General features: G+C 45.7%; 1 protein-coding gene and 1 long non-coding RNA gene across 6 annotated transcripts in view; one reads left to right on the top strand and one right to left on the bottom strand.

The window, feature by feature from the left end:
• Positions 1–4,684: 4,684 nt before the first annotated feature.
• On the bottom strand, positions 4,685–6,206 carry LOC309347059. Its single transcript, XR_014158805.1, has 2 exons — positions 6,087–6,206; positions 4,685–5,510 (listed from the first exon to the last, which is right to left on the bottom strand). It is a non-coding gene; the product is annotated as an uncharacterized lncRNA (long non-coding RNA).
• NADK (NAD kinase) overlaps positions 6,182–27,786 on the top strand; it is a 45,341-nt gene continuing 23,736 nt past the window's right edge. Inside the window, exons 1-2 of one of the 5 annotated variants that reach the window (XM_081871142.1) lie at positions 6,182–6,302; positions 15,227–15,426. In XM_081871142.1, coding sequence (XP_081727268.1) covers positions 15,245–15,426 — 182 coding nt within the window. In that variant the 5' untranslated portion in view covers positions 6,182–6,302; positions 15,227–15,244. Of the gene's footprint in view, positions 6,303–6,413; positions 6,437–6,516; positions 6,553–15,226; positions 15,427–20,198; positions 20,419–27,786 lie in introns of those variants that run through there. The other 4 variants (XM_081871141.1, XM_081871140.1, XM_081871143.1 and 1 more) reach the window with 4 other exon arrangements.

Here is a 27,786-nt window from a genome sequence, read left to right as displayed (position 1 = left end):
CCCTCCCTCCCTTCCTTCCTTTCTTCTAGTTTGTTTTTTATTGTATTGTATCATGAAAAAGCTTTTTAAAAAATTATTGAGGAGGGAGGTCTAGGCACCCTGATTAGTCATTTTATCTGGGGTATTTTATCTAAACTCATGGACAGGGCTAAGTCAAAGCACCTAATCCTTTTTTCTTGACTCTACTTAGCAGCAAGGATTTTGAGCAAAGCCTTTCCTGCTTCTTTTAGAAACCAGGAGGCAGTAAAGGAAAGGTAAGGAGTTTTATTATATTTTTCTTTCTTTTGGATGCTTCCCCCACCCCTTTTGTTTTTGGTCACCCTCCAAACCGGGGAGAAGCAGCTTTTTTTCTTATTTGGGTAGGATTTCTAACGCATCTGTGATCTCGGCCACCTGGACCTGGCAGGTATAAAAATAGGTATAAATGAAAAGAATATTAATCTGTGAGGAGAGAGGCGATGAAAGGGGAGAGACAATGAAAGCGAAGCTATTGATGTTCAGTACATTTGCAGCCTCTCAAATATCTGTTTCTGATAGATGGCAGATGAAAACAGCGTCGTTTAGCATAAATACAAGGGAAATAGAATTCAACCCAGTTTTCTAGGATCCAGCAAAAAGCAGAACTCTTTCTCTTCCAGTTTCAACCCTCATTTCAAGGAATGAGCCCCTTTGGAGAATGGGTGGGATGTCCTTTATAAATTGCTGGAGTGAATATTCTCCAGGTACTTGTGGAAATGGGAGCAGGGAAGGAGTGCAACAGTGGCCAAGCATCTGCTTTGCATACAAAAGGTCCCAGGTTCAATCCCTGGCATCTCCAGGTTGGGCTGGGAATGTCCCCCTGCCTGAACCCCTGTGAGTTAATGTAGACAATACTGAGCTAGATGAACCAATGGTTTGAATCGGTATACAACAGTTTCCTATGTTCCTAAAAGCAGTATACAGATACAGTGGTACCTCGGGTTACATATGCTTCAGGTTACATATGCTTCAGGTTAAGGACTCCGCTAACCCAGAAATATTACTTCGGGTTAAGAACTTTGCTTCAGGATGAGAACAGAAATTGTGCTCCGGCGGCGTGGTGGCAGTAGGAGGCCCCATTAGCAAAAGTGGTGCTTCAGGTTAAGAACAGTTTCAGGATAAGAACAGACCTCTGGAACGAATTAAGTACTTAACTCGAGGTACTACTGTACACACACTAAATAAAGGTTTAATCCCCCTTGAAAGCTGTCAGCGTGTCTTGTGAGAAGTATCATTTTCATTATGCATTGTGTGAGAAGTGCTTCCTTTTTTTGAGAGTCCTGAACTTTTTTATCGGCCTAATTTGGTCTCCCTGCCCCGTATTATGAACAAGGTTTAACAGTGACAGTCTATGAAAAGTGGCTTTCCGATAGGACTATTACGGAAGACACCTTGACCTTTTCCCCTTACGGCTTCCTACGAGATTTGTCCGACCCCCAAATCTTGGCTTAGACTGCCCCTAAGAATGTTTATTTCAGATTAAATCCCTTCTTAACTTGGCTCCGATGTTCTTGCCAGTCTTATGAAATAAGTGCAACTGGTATGGAATGAAGCGTTGTTTCTGTTTTCAGAAAGGTTGCACTAAACCTGTCTGCTATAACTGCATTTAATCCTTTTTAAAATAATAATAATATGCAAATATCACAGAATGTAAAGAAATGTCGGCTACCATTAACAGTAAAAATAATCCATCAATCCTAATTTAAACCTATCTATTAATCAAAGCAGTTCATTTCCCCCAATTAGATATCCAAACAAAATTGCAGGAAGGGCAGTAAGCATTTTAGACTGTTGTGTAATGGTGGTTGGGTTTTAACCTTCCAACGTAGAAGCACAAGGCTCTTTGCAACCATTAAGCAATTGCAAGGTCCTCTTTTGTTGCCTGTCTGCTTGTCCCCACGCATCACGGGGATGTGTGAACATCCACAAACCTCAAGGATTTCCCCCCCAAAACAAAGTTAATATGAACAACTGCAGCTGACCAAAAAGAAGATGTCACAGGACACATCCACAACATATCCCTCAAAGAGACATTATCAGCATGACATCACCAGCACCTATCGGAAGATGAGATAAATAAGCACATAATAATTGCCTTGCTTGATCAAGCCAGTGGTCCATCTGCAGATGGCAGATGAAAACAGCATCATTTAGCATAAATACAAGGGAAATAGAATTCAACCCAGTATTCTAGGATCCGGCAAAAAGCAGGATGGCTGTGCAGTGGCAATGCTTCTGGGTACCAGTTCCTGGAACCCACTAGAGGCAAGAGAGCTCCTGTGCTCAGGTCCTGCTTGTGGGTTTCCCACCAGCCACTGACCTGGTATCAACAGCAGCTCCACACTGGGTAGCTGAGTATAGCTGCACTGGAATTCCCCACAGTGCCTCAGAGTGATGTCTGGGCATTGTGGGAAATAAATGTGGCAGCTTAGAATCTGGGACATACATATTTTTGATGAGTGGACCAAGGCAGGCATCATCAGTGGGTTCTTCTGGGCTCCAGCAAATGCCAAGGGATGCCATGTGCCAGCCCTTCCCTGGGGCACAACCAGTACTACTTAATTATTATTGCCTCGAGGTTCAGGACTAGCACGTAACCACTCATGCTCCAGAAAGTAAGGAAGCATCCCAAAGTTCATTACCAAGGTCATATCCTTTGGAGATGGCTACAGAACCATTGAGCTCTCTAAAAATAGGAGTGTGCTTGTCCGTTGAGCCACTGTGCCTAATCGCCATCAATTAGGATAAGTGTTCATCAAACGCAGGAGGTCATCAACGTAGCGGGTCATCTAGTGGTCCTTGTACAGGTAATAAGTGCATTGCACTAGAACTGCATCTCTCCTTGGTTGGGGGAAGGGGGGGGGGAGGCATCCTTCTCGTAAAAGCAGTAGATGTCCTAAAGAAATGGGCTATGTAAAAATGTTTCCTCTTAGCAGCTGTGACATTGGTCTTGTTGCTTGCTGGAAAGAGAAGGGCAGGAGTGTGAATCACAATTATTTTTCTATATTTAAATTTGCATTAGGCCTATTTAAATAAAATGAAAGATGCTTCATGAAGAGCTAGTACAAAGCATTTGGGAGTCTTGATGCAGAAAAAAAACCCACAGGCAGCTGCCTTATACTGAGCCAAGCCATTGGCTCATCTAACTCGGTACTGTCGACACTAACTGGCAGCAGCTCTCCAGAATTTCAGGCAGGGGACTGAGATGCTGGGGACTGAACTTGGGACATTCTGCATGCAATTTCCAGTCGTTCTCCAGTCCAAATGGGTCTACCCCCCACCTCCTTCATGCTCATTGACACAAGGCAAAACTGACCAGGACATTATCCTGTGTACAAGCCTACTTGAAATGAAGGGGGTTTCTTTTCTATGTTTGTTCCAACCAGGCTTGCACAGAACAACAGGAGTCTCCTGCTGGATTATAATGCAAAAGTCAGGACAGTCAGTAGCTCATCACGCTTCCCAAAATCTAAAGCAGCTACCTTTAGTAGGGCCCGCCTCTGGCTTTGTTGACCTGTTTTCAGTCGACTTTTTGAAATTCCACCCAACTCTTGCGACAGGGAAACAGCACCGGATGTTACACTAATGCAGCCTTCAGCAACCGGGTGCCCTCTAGGTGCTTTGATTACAACCCCATCAGTTGAGGCTGCTAGTGGCTTTAGGCAAGATGGCCTCCCTAAGTCTCAAGCCCCCATCAGAAGTACTGTTAATATAAAAATGCTTTGCTTCCAGTTGGGATTTCCCCTTTAAAAAGCTCTCTCTTGCAAACAGGCTATATGCATTTCTGGGTTAGTGTTATCCCCCACACCCAACTTCCTCATTCAGATTCCCCCAAGCTGGTGCAATAGGAGCATGAGGAAACTCTTGACGGAACACAAATAAAAGTTCACCTATCCTCCCTCAGGCACCTTGCTCAAAGATACTGGTACTCTGAGCTGGAATGACTCCTTAAATGTCAAATCTCACCCTAACCCTAAATAAATCTTCCTAAAGGTTAGGTTTTTGGAAGAGTGGGCTAGTTTAAATTGAACACCCCTCCTTCTGTGCCATTTTCTGGATTTTTACCTTCCCAGACACCTGTTATTAGCCACAGAGTATGTGGGGGTGGGAGGTATTTGATTGGGAGAACAGTGCAAAGGCTCAGTCACCCCCTTCCTCAGCACCACATTCCTCTAAGAGAAATGAAGAGCCCTCTACATCTGCTTTAAACTTTGTTTTTTTAAAAAACACTATGCACCTCCCCTTCCCCATGTTAAAACAGACATAGAATCATAGAATTGTAGAGTTGGAAGGGACCACAAGGGCCATCTAGTCCACTCCTGTGCAATGCATGAATATTCTTGCCCAACGTGGGATTAAGAGTTCTCATTTTTCAGTTTCATTGTTCCGCAAGGGACAATGACAATAAAGATATCGTATATATCGTATATCATGGTTTGCCGACTGAGCTATCCATCATGGGCATAAAGGTAGGTAGCTGAGGCTGAAAATATAATGACTGGTCCATTGCCACTCGGTGAGCTTCTGATGCGAGTTTGAACCGGAGTCTTCCCAGTTCTAGTCCAGTACTCTTTAACAAACACACACAGAGGCTCTAGTTAGTTTGAATCCTTTCACAGCACAGACACTTTTTCTACCTTGCCTTGGTTTTTTTTTTTTTTAAAAAAAAAAACTCTTCCTCCACGCTGTTTCCCAGTCTTGATCTCATTCTAATAAACATTTCCAAGTTCCATATGCACTACCATATTGTGCTTATCTAAATGTGCATTTATTTGAAACATTTTTATAGTGTCCTTCATTTAAAAGGGAGGGGGGAAACAAGCTCCAGGGTGGTTTGCAACACATAACAATAAAGCAGTCCATCCAGTATCCAATAAATGCAGTAAAAACAAACAGTAAGGAATCACAGTAGCAAGATGGCACTTAGCTACTGTATGACAATGCAGATTCTAGCTGTTATGTATGAAGAAGTGTTGAGGAAGCTCCCTGGGCCCTGATTCTGTGTGCAAGTCATGCCTACTCGCTGGTATCCTCCTCCTCATAAACTTCAAAGATATGATCTTGGGCTGCTTTAGGGGGGTGGAAGAGATTTACTCTGCATAAGCTCGGGAGCTCTCTTGTCTCCATTCTTCCATGTTACACTTCGTCAGACGCCCGAATCCTGAATTGCGCCAAGTGCACAAAACCTTTATTCCAAATTAAACTGCCATATCGCTTAAAAGGTGACACAAGACCCTTTGCTCGTCTTTTGTTTGTTCCACAGCCCACCTCAGGTTTAGAAAGAGAGATGTGGGCCGTGAGACTTCTGCAGAACAAAAGGGAAACCACGTTGTATCTGAACTTATGCAAAGCGCCTTCTTGTCAAAGCTGCGCGCAGCGGGGCCACTGGCACGCACTGCGCACGCGCGCTGAAGTGGCTCGGCCTCGCTCTATTTTCCAGCGGGCCTCTTTTTGCGCGTGCGCAGAAGCTCTTACTTGAGCTGCTTTCTCTTCTGAGGGATAGAGAAAGAAAAGTGTAGAGTGGCCCCACTTCATGGCCTGGATACGGAGTTTCTGGGTTGCTGGAAATATAACACCACGCTGTGCCACTTGCGGTGTTATATTTGAGGGGCCCACCTTATTTCCGTAATCTTAAGCTTGTTTTAAACTTTTTCTTAGTATTGTGTAATTATTGCGTTTTAATATCAGCGTTGTGTTTTAAATTGTTGCAGTCCGTATTGGGACCTTAGGGTGAAGAGCGAGTAATAAATTGTAACGATAATAATAATAATGATCATCATCACAACGCCTACGTTAAAATTCTGGGGTTCTTCCGTAATTTATATTGGGAGTTTACAGAACCCGGAAACTAACACTGCGCGCCGTTCTACACTTTTCCCAAGTCTGCGGGCCGAAGTCCACAGAAGCGCCCGCCGCAAACACAAGCCGCGCATGCTCTCACGGACTGAATCCCTTCCCTCAAGCCCCCTCCGGGCTCGCTTGGCCTTGGCCTCTTCGCCGAAGGAGCGCATGCGTAATAGCGCTCTCCTCGCTCCCAGTCCCGCTCCTCCCTCTTTACCAGGTTTTACCTCCCTGAGGGGAAGGAAGGAGGGACGGGCGGAGGAGGATGGAGGAGGTGCCTGGCGGGGGTTGCCGCTGCCGCCGTCGTTGCCGCTCTTGGCCGCGCTCGCTGGGCTGGAGGAGTTGCCGGCCGGCGGCAGGCCTCTGAGGCCGGGGAGCGGGGGTTGGCCTCGCGCACCTGAGGAGGCGGCGGAGGCGGGGCCGCTTGGCGCGCGAGTGAGAAAGTGAGTGACGCGAGGCGGAGGGGGCGGGGCCGGAGGGCAGGGTTCGGAGGAGGAGGGGGCGCCCCACTCGAGAGGGGGGCCGGGGGGGGGAGCTCCGTGAGGAAGGTGCAAGAGGAGGGGAAGGGGGCATGGAGGTGAGGCAAGAAAGGCAGGAGGAGAAGGGGAGGGGCCGGCGCAGGCAGAAATGGGGCTGTGGGGCAGGAGGGGCTGGAGAGTGAGAAAGGAAAGCGGCATGGGGCAGGAGGGGCTGGTGAGTGTGTGGGATATGGGGCAGGAGTGGGTGGGATGTGGGGGGGTGAGGAGCAGGAGAGGCTGGTTAGTCTGGGAGGATATGGGGCAGGAGGGGTGGAGTGGGGTGGGAGTGTATGGGGTAGGAGCGAGTGGTGAGTGGGAGTATGGGGCAGGAGAGGCTGGTTATTCTGGGAGGATATGGGGCAGGAGGGGTGGGGTGGGGGTATGGAGCAGGAGTATGGGGCAGGAGGGGCTGGTGCATGAGAAAGTAAACGACAGGAGGCACTGGTGAGCGTGTGGGGATATGGGGCAGGAGGGGTGGGGGTGTTATGAGGCAGGAGGGGCTGGTGAGTCTGGGAGTATGGGGCAGGATGAGTGTGGGGTGCTGGGGGTATGGGGCAGGAGGAGGTTGGATGTGGGGAGTATGGGGCAGGAGGGGCTGGTGAATGTAGTGGGATATGGGGCAGGATGGGGTTGGTGAGTGTAGCAGGGGTATAGGGCTGAAGGAGTGAGGGGCTAGTGAGCGAGAGAAAGGAAAATGGAAGTATGGGGCAGGAGAGTTTCAGTGAATTAGGAGGGGGTGAGAGGAAAGGTGGCAGGGTGTGAGAGAAGTGGGTGTATGGGGCAAGAGGGGGCAGGGATGAAGAAAAGGCATGGGGTTGTTGAGAGATAAAATGGGGATACAGTATGGGGCTGGAGGACCATGAGGGGTTAGGAGGGGGAAACGAGATAAGCAACAAATGATGAACACAGGCAGGGAGTATGACAGAATAAGGGGAAAAAGAGAATGGGGAGAGATCTTACACCGCAGGGTCCGTGAATGCAGGTGGGAACTTCTAAAGAGTTTGGGATGGGGATTTGAAGATGGAGTGGAGCTGAGGGATGAACTTGGATGTTGAAGAAACTTGAGTTTTATCTAAATTTAACTTTTGGCACTATTGAGTGGATTTTTCATTGTTACATAAATCAAGAGAAGTGGAAAAGAGCCACACAACTGTATTTAACTATGTTTTCTAGTCAGCTCAGTTTCTTTTCCCAACTTTTTGGCTGCCCCCCCCCCCCCCGTTCCTGACATCTGTTGGCTGTGCCCATAGAGGGCTTGATAAGTTGAAGAACTGCTTTCTTGTCTGCAAAAGCAGTAGGGTCTTGTGACAAAAGGCATCAGTTTTTGTTGGTAAATGTCAGTTCAAAGATGGAAATTTGTCCGATTTGTTTTCATTTTGACAAGGGTGCAAGTTTTACAGAAAGGCAAAGTAAAAATGGTGACAAATTATCAGCATTTCACAAGTGTTCAGACCTCTCCTGCTTGGTAATGGCATAGTAATGGTTGGTTGGTTGTATTAAATGTCTAAACAAACCCACAGATGTATCCAAAATTCATTCTTGGCTTATTGCTCATGGTTTGTTTGGAGAAAACAAATCATGAGCCTAGGTGCGGACAAAACATGGTTAAATCAAACCGTGGTTTAACTTCTGGCAGTATGGTCGTGATTTTCTCCCTGTGCGCTAGTACGCTTGCTCATACATGGTAAGCCATGGTTTGATTTTGCGTTACAAGCAAACTGGGTTGGGGTTCTTTTCAGATATTAAGCCAAACCATGGTTAAGGAAACTTAGTGATGGTTCGGCATGATGTCTGAACAGGCAAACATTGTTTGTGATCAGATAGTAATCCAGAATTGAAAACCATAGTTTGTGCTAGGTTTGTGTGGCTACTCCTTTGATAAACATATTTACAGCCTGTGGAGCAAACTGAATTTATTTCAAGGCTGGTTTGCCTGCTGGGCAGCCCAAACCATGGTTTTGTATGCATACTGCTCATTTGATTTTCATCCTCTCAGCACTCCTCCTATTGTACAACTAACTCCAGACATAGTACTTTGACTATACCTGGTTTGCCAATTCAGACATTACATCAAACCATTGTTAGCAAAACTATTCCAACTCTATAAATTATATCCTTTTCAAACCAAGATGTGCTAAGATGTTCAAACAGAGCCACTGACTTGCTTGTGAGATCACTAAGTGAACTTTGGGAGTCACACTTCATCTTGAAATAGGAGAACCAACCCTTTTTTTCCTTTGCACCATTCTGGCTTCTAAAGTTTGCAAAACGTCAGTGGTTACATGAATTTAGAAGCCCCGATGCTCTAAGACAACAACACTGGAATACATTTTGGGAAGTTACTTAATTTGAGGAAGGGCAGCCTGAAACCTTGGTCTTGTGTTTTCTGGACTATTGACAGCAGTGTTTCCTGTTTCTTATCTCTTATGTAAGAGTTCAGTAAACTGGCAGCAGGAACAGGAAATTTTGAGTCTGCAATGCATTCAGAAAAATTGTTTCTGTCGTGCATTTGGAATATATACAAATAGCATCGTCCAGCAAATCCAAAACTTTACTTTAGTTCTTCAAGACCAGCAGTGGTGTCTGGTGCCTGTTGGGTCTGGTAGGGCAGTAGGCAGGGAGACCAACAGTAGGTGGCGCCGGAGTTAACGGCAAGCAGAACCACTGCCTGACTGATTGTAAGAAGACAGGCAGGTGAGGACTGGCTGAGGGCAGATTGAGGCTGGTGAGGCAGTGCCCCATTTGCCCTCATGGAGCAGCCTCCCCTGAGGACCTGAGATCAAATTCTGCCTTTGCTGAAATGTTACAGGGTGACCTCAATGTTGGTTTAAGCTAAATTACTGTGATAGAGAGAGAGAGACATGGAAAGAATAAAATTAAAAAGTGTATTTTAGCTAGCATTCTCATATTCTGTGTGCTGAAAAGGGAAAATGTTTGGGTTCCTGAGAAGTAGTGTGTTAACTACTGAATAAAACATTTTATTTGCAAAAAGGGAGACTAAGAGCGAGATAAAGTGCTTTCTTGTTCTGCTTTCTGAATGCCCCACTGTCTTCTTGTGTTATATGAGTTATGGTGAGTTCTTAATTGTGTAATGTACAGGCCGACGTCGTACAGGGTAATCTAGTTCTTCTGGCCAATTAATGATGGCATAAGCAAATGGCTGTCAGAAATATTTTCTGGTTTTTCCCCCAAATTTTTTTTATTGGTTTTCACAATATTATAAACAAACAAACACACAAGACAAACAAACATAAATCATAACCTTATTGAAAATTACACTTAGTAACTTTGTTAAGTGACTTCCTCACTTCCCCTTGGTTGAATTTCATTGCATGTCCTTTTAGCGGTTTTCCAAATCCCAATTCTTATGAAATTTAACTTAAACATTAACATCCTTAAATCTTCACTTTATGGAATTAAGCACATTAATTCATCACTTAACATAAATAAAATCCTAAGCAAATTAAGTATCTGCAAGCTATTTTCAGTTAATTTAACTTAACAAATTTAACTAGATAATCATTGAATTTAATCCACCCTTCCTGATACTCCTCCTCCTTCTGGTCGCGGACTTAGAAATATTTTGAACCCTCTATGTGGTGCTATAGTATATTATGTGACCTCCACTCTGCAGGCACAACCTGAACATCTTCGCTCATCAAGTAAAATTACTGAGGGAGAAAAATGACCTATTTCTTAACGCTTCTATATTTATTGTATTTCTATCACACCCTACCTTCAAGGAACTCAGGGTGGCCCAAATAATTCTTCTCTCCCTCTCCCTTTTACCCTCACAGGAACTCTGTGAGTTAAGTTAGGCTAAGGAAGACACAATGACTGACCTTAGGTCACTTCAGTGAGCTTTGAGACTCCGTGGGGATTTGAACACAAGACTTTCTGAGTATAGTCTTATACTCTAACCCAGATGTTGGGAACATTTGGCCCTCTAGACATTGCTCCCATCAGCCCCACCATGCATGGTACTTGTAGTTCATCAACATATGGGTTTCCTTAATGGTTCACTTTGTTGTTCTTCCAGGCAGCACCTGTTTGTTTTCTCCCCCCTGGGTTTTTATTTGCTATTCTATAAAGCATTCTGTAGAGTGAAGCTTCTGCATAAAGTTTCTTTTAGTAGGGTAGGAAGCCTGTTTCTTCTACAAAGTCATGTAGAACAGTAAAATAAGCCCTCTTTAGGTTGTTGATCCTACAAACTGCTGTACAAATTGCACTTGGCAAAGAACTGTCAATGCCTGCATTCTTGTCCTTTGTTTACAAAGTGGCATGACCCCCTTGTAGCATCAGGGAGCTAGTCTACCTGGGTGCAGCATCGCCCCAGTGCTTCTGAAGTCCTCCTGCATAATGCAATATTGGGTTGAAAGCTACTCTGAAAGTTGGCTAGGCTCCATATAGTTCTACATATAATTCTGGCCACATTTGTATGATGTCCTACCTGACCTGAAACATTTCAAGGCTTTCCCCTCAGATGTCGCCTGCTCCTTGAACTTGGGAACCATCATACCATGTTATGGTATCCGCAGAAATGTCGAAATGCATAGTGAGCAACAACTTTCCAAAATAGATTGCAGAAGTATGAAAAGCAGAATTTGGAGAGGATCACCTCTTCACTTAAGCATAAAGCCATTTCCAGTCAGTATATAGCCATCAGAGGACTACTTCATTAGGCTCTTTACCAGACAGGGATGAGGAACATTTGTGGCCCTCCAGATGTTGCTTGACTCCCAGCACCCATCAACTCCTGCCAGCATGCCCAGCAGTCAGGAATTATGGGAGTCATGGTTCAGTCACATCTGATCGGCGCCTGGTACACCAGAGTTTGTTTTTTGGCAGTCTCAGAAAAATTAACATGCTACGCCTCTTTAAGGGACAAATAAAAAAGAAGTCTTTATTGACTTTGCAGCAGGGATGGCTGTCCTCAGCAGAACCCCCAGCAGGTGCTCTCTGAGTTAACACCATACCTTCCAATGTTTCTCCAATGAATATAGGGATGTCCCATTCCATAATGATAATTTTACTATTTATATCTCACACACCTTACTGGGTTGCCCCAGCAACTCTGGGCAGCTTCCAACATACATAAAAACATAATAAAACATTTTTGAAAACCTTCCCTATGCAGGATTGCCTTCAGACAGCTCAGAGGTTGGATAACTCCATATCCTCCAACGAGAATAGGGACATACTAAGGAAAAGTGGGACATTCTGGGATCAAATAAAAAACTGGGACAGCTCTAAATCAGGGACATCTGTGGAAAATAGGGACACTTGGAGGGTCTGGTTAAGAGAGGACCAGTGGGGCCTCTCTTTCTTGCCCTACAAGTGGACCTGGAGCCCTTTTTCTTGGTTTGGGGTTTGCTTTATTTTGATGACCCTGTGAAGTAACAGATTAACCCATAAGGCAGGGCTCACCAACCTTTTTGGACCAGTGGGCACATTTTGAAGTTTGAGCAAGTGCTGGGAGCCCCAGTCACAACATGGCTGCTGTAGCAGGTGGCAAAACATACGGTAAACATTAGAGAGAGAGCCATTCCCAATAGCCTTTTGTTTACCATGGGAAGTCAGCTATGTCCTGCTAGTCTTGATTGTGGGGGTCACACACTGTTGATTTTACTTGTGTGCGCGCGCACACGCGCACACACACACTGTTGCTGATATTATTATTATTATTATTATTATTATTATTATTATTTATACTCCACCCACCTGACTGGGTTGGTCAAGGCACTCTGGGTAGCTTCCAACATAAAAACTAAATATCAAGGATTAAAAAGCAATCTAGGAACAACAGGAAGTGTTTCTCAGTACCAGGATAAATATACAAGGTGGCCACACTTCACTTACTCTCATTTCACAGAAATCTCTTAGAAAGTACCTGCACTTTTTGCCCCATAACTTACTTTCTAGCAGAGCTAGAGACTTTTTAAAAAATGAAAGCTCAGAGTTTGAGGCACCAGTGAAAGCCTTTGTGGATGCTGGGCTGGTGACCTCTTCTATAAGGTGTGGTTAAAATATGATTAGCTTTCACTGGTTTAATTTTTGTACATGTACCACCTTCCTTTCTCCTTTGATTTCTTTGAGCTGTAGCCAACTAACATCTACTTGCAGCAGTAGACCCATTGAAATTAATGTACCCAAGTTAGCCATGTCTATTAATGTCAATAGATCTACTATCATTGGATAAACACGTCACTGTGCCAATACATTTTTATTGTCTTGGTTTTTGGGGTTTTGTTAAGCTATGGAACTATAGTCAACACTTCCCCACCCCCAAAAAAACCCCTAGTATCTGGAGGGCCACAAGAACATCTGGAGAGCCACAAACATTCTCACTCCTGGCAATGGAGAATATGTGCTCTTGTTGCAAAGTTGACACTAAAGGAAAGCTTTAACCCACTGGAGCGGCTTCATTTTATTGTGATTTATATACGGGGGGGGGGGGTGTCTGTTCTTACCATAATTTGTAGCTTCAAAAGGCCACTGGCTCAATATATTTTGCGCAAGTAGCACAGAACGCCTATTTGTTGTTTTTAAGAAGCCCACGATAGTTATTTCACAAATTATGAGGCTGAAACAAGCCATTACAGAACTGCTGACATGAGCTGGAATCACTTCATGGTTAAGCTGTGTGATGATGAAGAAGCAGAAGCAGAAGCAGAAGCAGAAGAGGAGCAAACATTGAAATAATAATACTTTTGCCTCCCCTGTTAACATAATGCAATATATTCCACTCAGGCGTAGCACGGTTTTGCTTGCATTTAAACATACCTTGGCTGCTGCTGCCTTTTCCTTCTTCAAAGTATTCATAAGGCTGTACAGTACTTCTCAGTCTGTATTGGAGAGGGACCAATCAGAAGAAAGTCAGCTGGTTAAATAAAATGGCAAAAATGCTTTAAAAGCTTGAAATGCACCAATCTCAATGAGACTAGCACCTGTGTGTGGTCTGACAGTTTCAGAATGCTTATAGCCAAGACCGAAATCCATGTGCTGTTTTAATAGTCAGAATTTCCACTGCCTCCACCCCTTTTTTATTATACATTGTAGATTTTTGTATCCTGCTTATTGAAACGTCGACAGCACCCACTTCCCCATTTCAAAAGCTTGACCCAAGTAATACCTTTTAAAATGAAGACTTGAAGGAGAGTTTAAGCTTGGAAACGAGAAGATACAGGCTAAGAGGAAATGAATTCTCTGCATTTTAACTGAAGTGCACTGCTGCCCCATAGAGATTAAAGAAGGAAAAAAATATCTTAAGCCATCCAAGCGCCAACACACCCAGCAACACTCAGACTTAGTTATTACTTTATTTATAACCCACTTTTTCCTGCAAAGAGCTTAACATACATGGTGCTCCCTCTCCCCATTTTATCCCCGCAACAACCCTGTGAGGTAGGGTGGGCCAAGAGGCAGCAACTGGCTCAAGGTCACACAGTGAGCCTCATGGCTGAGTGGGGATTTGAACCCAGGCCTACCAAGTCATAGTCCAGCACACTAACCATTGCACCACTTTGGCATCTCCTTAAGGAGAAGAGGGACATGTTCTGCCTCCATGGTCAGAGGCACTATCCCTTTGCATACCAGTTGCTGGGAATCTCAAGTGGAGACAGCGGCTGTTGTGCTCAAGTCCTGCTTGCGGGTTTCCCAGAGACATTCCGCTGGCCACTTTGAGAACAGGATGCTGCACTCGATGGGCCTTTGGCCTTTGGCCTCTTGTGTATATATAGACAGGTGACCTAGCGAAGGTGTGAATCGTTGCCCTCCTTGTGTAACATCCAGCCAGGCACAGCATCCCTATAACGAGAGAGAGACCCAGAAAACCAGAGGGAGGCTTGCTTTCACACACACAAAAATGTAAATTGGACAACCAGCTCAGAAGGCATCAGGAACGCCTTGTACCCTTTTCTCATAAACTGTTTTAGGAAACTCAGGGCTGTGTTTGGTGAAGCAAGGGCTGAAATGTATACAAAGCTGTAATAAAAAATGTAATTGATATGAATGCAGTTTCGCTCAAGTTGCATTGGGGTGAGAAGGGATGCAGTGAAGGGAGGGAGATGATTTGACAGCAGGCAGAGCTCTATCCAGCCAGGCGAGCAAGAAGAGGCATTATCAGAGTTCAGTGACACAGCCAAACAAAAGCACTTGAGCTGAGCCAGTGAGGGGTGTGGCTGGGGAGAGTCCCAAGGGCCAGATGGAGATGCCTGGGGGGCAACATTCAACCCCTAGACTGAAGGTTTACCCAGCAGTGCCTTAAGGCCTCATGGAAGATACAAAACTATACAGTGGTACCTCGGGTCACAGACACATCACGTTACAGACGCTTCGGGTTACAAACTCCGCTAACCACAAAGTGGTTGCTCCAGGTTAAGAACTTTGCCCCAGGATAAGAACGGAAATCATGCGGCAGCCAGGAGGTCCCATTAGCGAAAGCGCACCTCGGGTTAAGAACCGTTTCAGGTTAAGAATGGACCTCTGGAACGAATTAAGTTCTTAACCCAAGGTACCACTGTATTCTTCTAATATGTGTTTGTGGCATGATTCGTACAGGTGGCTGTGCTCAGAGCGGACTCATCTGAAAACACTGGACCTAAGTTAGTCCTTGTCACAAATTTCAGTGCGTCTACTCCATGTGGGACTAATGTTGGAAGCATCCTGGAGGCAGCATATCTCTGGGTATCAAGAGCTGGATCCATGTGTTTGACTGTCGCCTTTATGGGTACAAAACAGAATGCTGGGTTAGCTGGTCCCATCCAGCAAAGTAGCTATTCTGTGGGTCTTGACCTGTCATTGGTTTTGAAACCTAACATTCACCTGAACCCTGCTTTTTTTCTTCCCAGGAAAGTTATTTTCTGAGGATGGAGATGGAGCCGGAAGCCTTCAGCCCTGGGGGGGACGATGCCAGCTCAGACTCCACCTGCTACCAATGCTCCTCATGTCGGGCCGACGAGGAGCGGAGCTGCGCTAACTCCATGCGTGGGCGGGCCAAGACGCGCAGCTTGTCTGCATCTCCGGCCCTAGGCAGCACCAAAGAATTCAGGTATGAAGCCAGGGGCACTGAATTCACTCACGTAAATCTATGCCACCTGCTGGCTGCTAAGCTACATTTGTGCATATGTGCCAGAGGTTGCCCATTGTCAGAACTCCCATAACTTTCTGACGGTAGGAAAGGAACCCTGGCAATCATCTCCTGAACATCTGGAGATCTTTGCCGTTTGTTAACAGGGATGTCTGTGCGACAAGATCCTGTCCAAACACCGAGAGAGGTGGTATTTTATTTTTAATATTTCTATACCGTTTATATTAAAAGACCTCTCAGAGCAGTTTGTATTGTAAAAAAAGAAAGCATATTTAAAACAATTTAGAAAGAGAAACCAAACTGCAGAGTCCTAGGGCAGAAAAGTTACAGGGAAATGTCAAGCAATTAAATTAGATTTTCTTCTCTTATAACACAAGTACTCACAGACATCCAGTGAAGCTGAATGTTGGGAGATACAGGACAGATAAAAGAAAGGGCTTCTTCACACAGCACATAGTTCAGCTATGGATGCCCACTAACGTGGATAGCTTTTTTAAACAATTGGGCAAACTCATGGAGGTTAGGACTATCAACGATTACCAGCTATGATGGTTATGTTCTGGCTGTATGGTTAGATTGCTTCCAAATACCAGTTACTGAGAGGGGAGAGTGCTCTTGTGCTTGAATCCTGCTGGTACGTTTCCTAGAGGCATCTGGTGAGAGCAGGATGCAGGATTAGACGGGCCAATAGCCTGATGCAGGAGGTTCTTATGTTCTTACTAAACAATGAAGGCATCCAATAGTTCGTGCCTCCTGAATAATGGAGAGGAAGGCATTCCAGAAGTAAGGGACCACCACAAAGAAGGCCCTGCCTTCATGCTTCTGTCAGATGTCTCTGTAGGTCATGGCTTAGCAAGGCCTCTGATTACCTTTGTGATCTACTCAGCTGGTATCAGGGAAGCCTGTCCTTTAGGTAATCTGGTCCCAAGTTGTTCAAAGCTTTATATGTTCATAACAAAATATTGGATGGCTCAATAGGCTAACAGGCAGTCTTTCAACACTGGTTCTTTCAACACATATGCATGACAAGAGGCTCCAGGTCAGTATCCTAGCTGCTGCAGTTTGCACCAGCTGAAGTTTCCAGGCCTCAATGGTAGCCCCATATAGAGCTCATTATGAGAATCTAATTGGAAGGTGCCAATGTATGTTTCATAGTGGTCAGGCTATCTCCATCCAGGATAGGCATACTAACCATAGGTGGCAATATGTGCTCCTTGCTGTTTGAGACAACGTGTGTCCCAAGTGACAACGCTGAATCTAGGAGGACGCCCCCCCCCAAACTACATACCTATTCAGGATACGCAAACTTCGCAACTTCCAAATCTGGGAAACCAGTTACCCACAGAGCCTCCGCCACCCAGCTCTTCACTGCAGACAAGCCCCGGTTCAGGTCATGCACAGCCTCTCCTGATTCAGATGTTGCCCAGAAATAGAACTGGATGTCATCAGCATATTTCTGGCATCTTGCCAAAAAAATAAATAAATCTCCTAATGACTGCTCTGAGTGGTTGGTCCTATAGGTGTTAAATAGCATTGGAGAAAAGTTGGTTCCCCCTGCAGCACCCCGCAATACCCTTTGTCAAAAGACCACAAGGTGGCCTAGAACTTAGACCATAACGAACGGTGTGTGACAGTGCACAGCATAATAGCCTTATATAGCAAAACAATTAAAAGTTAAAATTAATAGTAGTAAGCAGTGAATGTAATACACTAGTCACGTAATGCATACTTACTAAGCAGCATTGTCAACTTTTACACAGTATCGTCCTGTCAATCTGGAGTGCAATAACATCAGTTATTACCTCTTTTTGTTGGGTACAACTATAAAGCAGCATATCTAAAGCAGTATATCTAACAACAGCCTTCTGAAAAATAAGTGAGCGGGCAAATCAGTAGCAGGCTATCTAAACTGTATAAAGTCCTTCTAAAGTGTATAGTCCTTCCACCATCTCTCTCCCACTTTCATGGGAGTGCAGTTCTTGCCCCCTAATGGTACCCCAGGAGGGGAGACACCAAAGGGAAGGGGTAAGTATCCTGTGGCATTTCCCCCTTGATTTTTTTTATACAGCTTTCTAATTTTGTGATGACCTACACACACACACACACACACACACACACACACACACACACACGACAGAAGCCTACCAACTTGTTCTCAGACAGCCGGGATGGAAAACAGCTTTTCGCCAAGACATACAACCAGGAAAAGAAGGTTGTAAAAAACCACTGTAGCTCAGTGGTAGAGCATCTGCTTTGTATGCGGAAAGTCCCAGGTTCAATCTATGGCAGGCATGTCCAAAGTCCATTTCGGGGGGTCGGCTGATTTAATCCGCCCCCTGTGGCAGTATATGTCCTGGGGTAAAATCCTAAAAAAAGCTCAGCATTGTAACAAAAACTCAACAACTTCAACAACTTTGGTCTGCCCTCACGCAAGTTCACTTCATTAAATCTGGCCCTCTTTGAAAAAAAGTTTGGACACTCCTGACCTATCTCATCTCTGGGAAGGGTTGAGAATTTCGCCTGTCTGAAATCTGGAAAGACACTTCCAGTCAGTGCAGCACTGAGCTAGATGGACCAATGGGTTGACTCAGTATAAGGCAGCTTCCTATAAAATTAATGGTGATGTTGTTGTTGTTGTTGATGATGATAATGATGATAGTGTTGCATGCTACCCTGGTCTCTGAGCAGTGTGAGATTTCAGGGATTCCAGAGGCTTACCCAGGGTTTGTGTTTGCTTTGGAAAACGGCACAGCAGAGGCAGTGGTGCTTTAATGATATATGGTTTATTTAAACACATGTACCACCTGAATCTGCAATGGAGAGGTTCACAGCAATAACTCCCCAAGATGGTCTTGCTTCTCCCAAAGCCACAGCCCTGGATTCCAGCAGAAATCAGACCTGTCTCTCTCTGCTTCTCCAGCCTGCCACTTTTGCATCCAGCTTCAGCTGTGGTTTTTTGTCTTTCTAATTAACCAGGGAGGGAGGCCCACCCATTCGCCCTCTGGTACAGAGCCACTCCCTTTGTTCCCTTAAGCAGTTACCTTTAGTGGGCCATTACCAGGACGCGGGTGGTGCTGTGGTCTAAACCACTGAACCTAGGACCTGCTGATCAGAAGGTCGGCAGTTCGAATCCCCGTGACGGAGTGGGCTCCCATTGTTCGGTCCCAGCTCCTGCCCACCTAGCAGTTCAAAAGTACGTCAAAGTGTAAGTAGATAAATAGGTACCGCTCTGGCGGGAAGGTAAAGGGCATTTCCATGTGCTGCTCTGGTTCACCAGAAGCGGCTTAGTCATGCTGGCCACATGACCCGGAAGCTGTCTGCAGACAAACACCGGCTCCCTTGGCCAATAGAGAGATGAGCGCCGCAACCCCAGAGTGTCCGCGACTGGACCTAATGGTCAGAGGTACCTCTACCTTTACCTTTACCAGGCTGGCCTAGCTATTCCAGCAGTTGAATCTGTGCTGGATCCAGGAATTAGGATTGATTCGTGTTATGAGAATTATAGGTCTAAGATATAAAATAAATGTACCAGGCAAACACATACATAAATATATAAACCACATGTCTGAAACAGTACAGGAAAATAATCCTGAAGTCATTTTGACTCTCCCCGTGACCTCAAATATTCCTCTGCTGTTTGGATGGAAATGGGAAAAGCCTCCCCATTGTCTCTGTGCTCACAAATCCTGCCTTAAGGGCACATCTGGGTATGAATAGGGTGAGCCTGTGACCTGGACACAGGAATTAAGTATTTACCATCACAAAAGAATGGCCAGGCTCTCCAAGTAAACTCATCAACAGGTTTCCTGCCAGTCAGGATTCTGCTGTAGATGGCCCCTTCTGTGATGTATGTATGATGTATGGGTGGGCAATTTCAAAAGTCTTTATAATGGGCTTGCATACCATTGTTCTGGGTTCCTCCTCCCTCCTGCATGTGGTGAGTGAGCACCCTGTTGCAGCAGTTAATAAAGATCAGGCTTGCTAGCTGCTTTGCTAGTTTTTTTCTTATAACAATTAGTAAAGGTAAAGGTACCCCTGTCTTGACAGACTCTAGGGTTGTGCGCCCATCTCACTTAAGAGGCCGGGGGCCAGCGCTGTCCAGAGACACTTCCGGGTCATGTGGCCAGCGTGACAAAGCTGCATCTGGCGAGCCAGCGCAGCACACGGAAACGCCGTTTACCTTCCCGCCAGTAAGCGGTCCCTATTTATCTACTTGCATCCGGGGGTGCTTTCGAACTGCTAGGTTGGCAGGCGCTGGGACCGAACGACGGGAGCGCACCCCGACGCGGGGATTCGAACCGCCGACCTTGCGATCGGCAAGCCCTAGGCACTGAGGCTTTTACCCACAGCGCCACCCGCGTCCCATCTTATAACAATTATATTTTAACATTTGCTGGATCCAGGGAGGGGTCTGGCACACTCACAACAACAATAATAATGAGCTTAAGGATAAAGTCTTTCTCACTGCATTCAAATGAGGCATCAGGAATTCTATATTTCTTAAAATGACAGCTGGAAAGTTTTTTTAATAGCAGGCAGTTTTGTTTCCCCATCAAACAGAACCAACAGTTGTGTGGTCTCTTGAAGTAGCTTTTTGTGGTTTCAGCTGTACGGTGACTAATGATGGTGCAAAGGTAACTCACCAGAGATTGCTTGTTGCTCCACAGTATGCAAGTGCTGCCCATTTTCTATCTGATTTGCCAGACTTAATGGCTGTGAAAGCTTGTCACGTGGACAACTGGGACTGCTGGTAATCTGTGCAGGGATCATTGCCCGGGTTGTCATCACAAGAAAGGAAGGTGCTGCTTGCTTGATTGCCAGAGTGCCTGCCTGCCTGCCTGCCTGTCACCTCTGTACAGCTTGAGACCATGGAGTTGCTTAGCAGGTAGAATTCTCTCTCTAGAGTGATAGACGATGGCTGCAATGTGGAGCTTAGAGCTTAAATGAAGGCAAGTTGAAGCTTGGATCTCTTAGGGTGGAAATCTTAATTGTTTGTGGGCCATAGCCTTGCAATATATCAACTCTTAACTTTTTAGCACATCCACCTTTGTGCTACCCTCTTTGTTTTCCTCTTGTCTTTGGTTCTCCTTTCTTCTTCCTCTGTCTCCCCACTTATCATACTTTAGAGAAGGAAAAGGGGAGGACAATACTGTTGGTGTAACCCATTTTAAGTGCAATCTGGTAATCAGCTGAATCCCACTTGCTGAAAACCACTAATCTAGGGGAAGAAGGGTTTGTGTGCACATGTGTGCATATACTCTCCAGGGTTCTGCAGTGCTGGTTGTAGAAGGTATTTTTTCCCCAACCAATGTAACCAGGTGGATGCTCTTTAAGGTAGAAATTGGCATCTGGCTGGCTTGCTCCAAATGTCTTTCTTTACGTGGGGAAAAAGAAATAGAAAAGTAGATAGGAGAAACTGCAAGTGGGTGAAAGGCAGTACTGAAATTTGTGGTTGCAGCTGAGGGTGTAGGAGGTGGCTAGGTAAGGGAGTGTCTTGTTTACCTTGAAAGTAAGTCTCACTCACTGTGTTTAATGACACTTCTGCCTAGTAAGAGTGTTTTACAATTGCAGCCTTAGTTGCCTAACTTGAATATAACTTTATACTTGTAGAGTGATCAGGAAAGAGATTGTGGCCTGCCTTCACTCTTGGGTTAATTATTTAGTTATTTGCCCCTTAGCTTCTGGTCTCTCTTGTAAAAGTGTAATAGAAAGGTGCTCCTGCTGTCTTGTTGGGGCGGAAGGGAGTAGCAGGACAGTTTTTTTTTAAAAAAAAATGATCTGATTTGTCCTAATCAAACCAGCTTAGCCACCTTTGCAACACCCAGTACATTAAATCTAGGTGAATCTTGCTAGCTGGCACCTTGCAAAAGAATCTGTTTTTCTTTTTGCCTTGAGGTGACACGACTTGTGTCTTTTCCTTTAGTACCTGAATTGCAGGTTGCCAGACTTAGCCTTCGTCCTGGCATGAGTGAACCCACGTTTCATAGAATTGTAGAGTTGGAAAGGGACACTGAGGGTCATCTAGTCCAACTCTCTGCAATGCAGGAATCTTAACCAAAGCACCCAAGACATATGGCCATCCAGCTTCTGCTTTAAAACCTCCCAAGAAAGGTAGTCCACTACCTCCTGAGGAAGTCAGCTCCAGTGTCAAAACAGCTCTTACTGTCAAAAAGTTCTTCCTGATGTTTAGATGGAATCTCCTTTCTTGTAACTTGAAGACATTGCTTTGAGTCCTACACTCCAGAGTAGGAGAAAACAAGCTTGCTCAATCCTCCATGTGACAGCTCTTAAGATGGCTATCATATCTCTAGCCAGTCTCCTCTTTTTCAGGCTAAACATCCCCAGCTCCTTTAACCATATCTCATAAGGCTTTGTTTTCCAGACCCTTGGTCATCTTGGTTGCCCTCCTGTGCATACGTTCCAGCTTGTCACTGAACACACTACTCCAGGTGTGGCCTAACCAAGGCAGAGTAGAGCGGTACAATTACTTCCCTTGATCCGGACACTATACTGCTGCTGCTGCTGCAGCAGCCTGGAAGTGCATTAGCTGTTTTTTGCTGCTGCATCGCACTGTTGACTAAATGCTCAACTTGTGGTCTACTACAACCCCTAGATACTTTTCACATGTACTATTGACAATTCAGGCAGGGGCGTAGGAAGGGGGGGACGGTGGGGGCAGGCCACCCCGGGTGTCATCCATGGCAGGGACAAAATCCCCCCTGTGCGGATCGCCGTGCCGCCCCCCTGGGACCAATCGCTGCACCAATTGCCGCCCTGGGTGCCAATCTCCCCCAAAGGGTGCTGATCACTGCACTGATCACCCCCAATGGGTGCCAATCGTCCCCCTGGACGCCAATCACACCCAATGGGCACCGATCACCGTGCCGATCGCCCCCCTGGGTGCTGATCACCAGGCCGTTGGCCCCAATGGGCGCCGATTGCCGTGCCGATTGCCCCCCTGGGTGGCTCGCCCTGACCCCCAGGTGCACGGCATGTGCACCGCTCCGGGTGCCTGAGCAGCTAGTTCCGCCGCTGAATCCAGGTGTTCCCCATCTTATATTTGTGCAGCTGGTTCTTCCAATCTAAGTGCAGAATTTTGCATTTGTCCCTGTTGAAATTCATTTTGTGATTTCTCCAATCCGTTAAAGTAATTTTGAATCCCTATTGTGTCTTCTGTGGCATTAGCTATCTCTTCCAGTTTGGTGTCATTTGCAAATTTGATGAGCACCCGCTCTATTACTTCATCCAAATCATCTTTAAAGACATTGAACAACAACAGGCCCAGGACAAAACCCTGCAGGTCTTAAACCACATCTTGGAACAGTTGCTTCTGTACAGAGTTAGGGTACATATAGATGCACTTCAGTTTAGCTGTTGAGGAGAGACGTGAGGGCCTGTTACTTTAGCACTGTTCCCTTTTATGGATGTGTGTGACGATGTACTTTGTCACTTGATGGTTTTCAGCATAAAACAGTATAAAATATTCATTTAAACATAGCAATAAAAACAGACTTTAAAGCAGTAAACACTTCATATTCAGCTAAATCCTACCCAGAATAAACCATTGAAATTAATGGGCCAAAGTTATTTATGTATTGTTAAGTTCTCCTTTCTCCAACGGTGGCTTACAGCGACAACTAAAAACATACAATGAGCGCGCGCGCACACACAAACACACACATATATATATATGAAAAAACAAGCAACCCTATCAAAAACAGCAGGTAGGTTAGGCAGAGAGTTGGCAATTGGCCCAAAGTATCACCCAGGGAGGTTCATATCCAAGTGGGGATTTGAACCCAGGTCCTAGTGAAACGCTAGCCACTACACCGCTGGCTTAGCCACCCTTGTTAGGCCAATAGCTTCCACTGCCATCCTTCAGAGTAAACAAACTGGGCTGAGGAGAGCTAGAACTTGCTCAGCTCTTAGGTAAAGGTAAAGGTAAAGGTAAAGGTAAAGGTACCCCTGCCCATACGGGCCAGTCGTGTCCGACTCTAGGGTTGTGCGCCCATCTCACTTAAGAGGCCGGGGGCCAGTGCTGTCCGGAGACACTTCCGGGTCACGTGGCCAGCGTGACGAAGCTGCTCTGGCGAGCCGGCACCAGCGCAGCACACGGAAACGCCGTTTACCTTCCCGCTATAAAGCGCTACCTATTTATCTATTTGCACTTAGGTGTGCTTTCGAACTGCTAGGTGGGCAGGAGCTGGGACCGAAAGACAGGAGCTCACCCCGCCGTGGGGATTCGAACCACTGACCATACGATCGGCAAGCCCTAGGCGCTGAGGTTTTACCCACAGCGCCACCCGCGTCCTTTATTCTTACAAAGATAGTAAAAATAAGATAAAATCACAGACTAGGTAACGTTTGTGAGCTTATTTACACAGCTGCCTTAAAGCCCATTGTCCCTGTTCTAAAACTCTCTCTCCCCCCCCCATAGGAAAGCATAGATTCTCAGAGTGCTGCATCCACTAATAATTCTGTGAGGTCGGTTAGGCTAAGAGGCAGTGGCTGGGCCAAAGCCACCCAGTGGGCTTCATGGCCAAGTGGGTATTGCAACCCTGGTTCTCCTACGCCTTAGTCTCACACTCTAACCACTACACTGGCTCTGAATCTGGAGGTCATTTGGGCTGTGGCAATACATGAATGTCGAGATGAGGATGCAGGCAGAGTCGAATTGAAGTTGCTAAAGTTCATGGGACTGTTTAGTCACTGTTCTAGGTACCCGTGATGATGGGGATTACTGCTTAAGTAATGATGACATGGTTATTGCTATAAATACTCAGAAGCCATAACCATGCCACTGTTACCTAAGGAGTAATCTCTGATGATCTTCCTTGGGTGGTGATTAGAAATAATGATGCTACTGCTTTCATCAGTGATTAAGAAAAAATGTTTTTACATCCTGTAATGGAGGTAACATGATTTTACCTTATGACCAGGTTTTATTTATTGAACAAGATTTATATACCACTTGATCGTAATAAAACCTCAAAGCAGTTTACAGAAAGAATAAAGCAACGCCATGATGGGGGGGGGGGGACAGATAAAAACAACTATTTAAAACATTTTTAAAATGGTTAAAATCAATAAGCTAAAAAGAGATTAAAAGCATGTCAATATTCTACAGGTTTGGATAGCCTTGCCTAAGCAAAAATGTTTTCAGCAGGTGCCTAAGAAGGCGTCTACCTGATGCCAATAGGCAGGGAGTTCCGCAGTGTGGGTGTGTTGCCACTGCTTGTTGGCATGCTCACATTTTCAAAGGGCAGATATTGTTACTGGAGAAAGCATTCTGAGAATCTATGCTTTTGTTCAGTGGGAAAAAGATAGTTTTAAAGGATGCAGAACTCTTGAGAATCTGTGCTTTGATTTAGAAACAATTACGAAGCATGCGATACTCTGAGAATCTGTATTTTTGTTCAGGAGGGGAAATTGTGTTTTAGAAGAGGAACCATGGGCTTTAAGGCAGTCTTGTAGATGAGCTCACAAAAGTTACCTAGTCTGTGATTTTATTTTACTTTTATTTTTACTATATTTGTTTGTATGTTTGTACCCCGCCCATCTGGCTGGGTTTCCCCAGTCACTCTGGGCAGCTTCCAACAAAAGATTAAAAATACACTAAAACATTAGTCATTAAAAACTTCCCTAAACAGGGCTGCCTTCAGATGTCTTCTAAGCATCAGATAGTTGTTTATTTCTTTGACATCTGATGGGAGGGTGTTCCATAGGGTGGGCGCCACTACCAAGAAGGCCCTCTGCCTGGTTCCCTGTAACTTCGCTTCTCACAGTGAGAGAATTGCCAGAAGGCCCTCGGTGCTCGACCTCAGTGTCTGGGCAGAACGATGGGGGTGGAGACGCTCCTTCAGGTATACCGGGCCGAGGCCATTTAGGGCTTTAAAGGTCAGCACCAACACTTTGAATTGTGCTTGGAAATGTACTGGGAGCCAATGTAGGTCTTTCAAGGCCGATGTTATGTGGTTTCGGCTTTCTGTCTTTCTAAGAGGTGGTATCCTACATTACCAATCATTAGCAAGGGAAGACTTGCCTCTTTCATGAGCTCAGCAAGTTCCAGCTCTCCTCAGCCCAGTTTCCTTGCTCTGGAGGATGGCAGTGGAAACTGTTGGCCTAGCTGAGGTGGCTAAGCCCATGGTGGTTCAATTCCCCACTTGGCCAAGGAACTCACTGGGTGTGACTTTGGGCCATCTAAATGTTGTTGGACTTCATCTCCCATCAGCCCCAGCTAGCATGATTAGTGTGGTAGGGAATGATGGGAGTTGGAGCCTCAACTTCTGGAGGAGACCTTGTAGAGAGTGGTCTTAAACTTTCATAGAATCCTAGAGTTGTAAGGGCCTGTGAGGGTCATCTAAGTCCAACCCCCTGCAATGCAGGAATCTCAACTAGATTATACATGACAGATGGCCTTCCAACTTCTGCTTCAAAACCTCAAAGGAAGGAGAGTCCACCACCTCTCTTGGGAGTCTTTCCCATTGTTGAATAGCTCTTGCCATTGGAAAGGTCTTCCAATGTTTAGTCAGAATCTCCTGTCTTGTAACATGAACCCATTGGTTCGGGTCCTAGTCTCAGGAGCAGGAGAAAGCAAGCTTGCGCCATCCTCCATATCATAGCCCTTTAGATATTTGAAGATTGTGTGTGTGTGCCTGTCTGTGTCCTGCGGTGTCTATATTTCATGCATTCATTTCTCACTTTTCTGGAGGCAATGTTCGTTTGCCCCACGTGATCAGGAAGGTGTGTTTTTATTTCTGAGACTTCCCTGGTCACCTGCCAAAGTGAATTTGCCTCCAGGCTGCCTGGTTGAGAAGCCAAAGAAGACCAGCCCTCTTATTTAGCTTGTTGCATTGTGCCACGTAGGTGTGTTGTGGGCAGGAGGACTAGTAACTTGTGATGGCCAATTTGCGACAGTGCGTTAGTCATGCATTTCTGAAGGCTGAGCTTGTGGTGTATAATAATGTTGTACCTAAGAGAACTTAGGTTGAATAATATTAAAACTAAGAGCATTTCTTGCAGTGATGCTTCGGACCATTCCAACAGGGCATTCTTGGTGGTATTTTAATCTCCAGAAACTCAGCACACTGGGTCACATTGCTGAACACATCAAAAAGGACACACCAAAAATGCAGGCTGGCGCAGATACTTCTGGACAGAGCTGGTTCCAGACTTTAGGGGGCCGTTCACATGGTGCTGATGATCCGCCAACCAGGGCAGCTGTAGCATTAGTCCTGTGAAATCTACCCACCCCCAGATCCATGGAACCAGTAAAATATACAGATCTGTGGGCGTAAGCATTACATTTTGTGTTGCTTAAAAATGGATAACGCCTGCCGTTGATGGGAGCGGGGCTTGGCCCCCGTTCGAAAGCGTCGCTGCTGAGAAGCATCCAGGGGCCCGCACTGCAGGGAAAGTGGAGAATGGCAGCACGGCTGAGTCTGGCTGGCATGGGGGGCCCTCCCAAGGCCAGTTCCTGAGCTGGACAACTGCTGGCACCAAGTCTACTCATGGAGGAAGGGGTTATCAGTGTCCACACCACCTCTCCCAAAAGCACTGTTTGCATCGTAAACGTGGGAGACCGCAATGACCTCCCCCTGACCCCTCGGCAGTTGCCTTTCACTAATTAGCATCCCAACCAGGGCTGCTTGGGAGAACCAGGGGTGGGAAACCACCCTCCAGAACTGCTAGAGGGAAAACATTCTGGCTTCCGCTGTGTTTCCTGACTGTGTTGTGCTTTGCTTGGCTTGCAACAGCCGGGAAGTTCCACAGTGCTGTGGCGCCATCTCATGCCGTGTTCAGTTTTACTGCTCAGTGCAGGGATGGGGGGGTGGGGGTTAGAGGAAGAAAAAAGCTGGGGGATTTTGCTGTCCGTGGCAGGACTCCTGTACCAAACTGCTCTTCCACCTTCAGATCATGCCGCTCTACTGGGGACTGCCGCATAAGTGCAGCACCCTGCTGCCTTGGTATAGGCTTACCTCCAATTTCAAAGAGGAAAATGGGTAATGTGACCAGAAACCTAGTACCTCCAGTGTGTTTTAAAAGATGCTACTGTTTATGACTGTAGCAGAAAATTGTATATATAAAAGAAACCCGTATTGCCACACTACCTCTTTTTTATCATAGGCATGTAGTAGCTTATGCATTTGGCTTTGCTTCCTAGCCTGTATGCGTGGCACAGTTTCATGGCACTTTAGAAGCTCACTTTTTGAGCTTCTGGTTTAAAAAGTGAAGAAGGAAGTTTCTAGCCCAATTGGGGGCCTTGTAAAAGAGTCCCACCAAAGTTACTAGCCCACAATTATTTTTACCAGCCTGATGGGG

The sequence above is a fragment of the Podarcis erhardii genome (genome assembly GCF_964252035.2).
Source record: "Podarcis erhardii genome assembly, chromosome: 7".
NCBI classification, from domain to species: Eukaryota; Metazoa; Chordata; class Lepidosauria; order Squamata; family Lacertidae; genus Podarcis; species Podarcis erhardii.
Note: the sequence above shows the minus strand (reverse complement) of the source record. Positions and strands in the feature narration are given on the sequence as shown.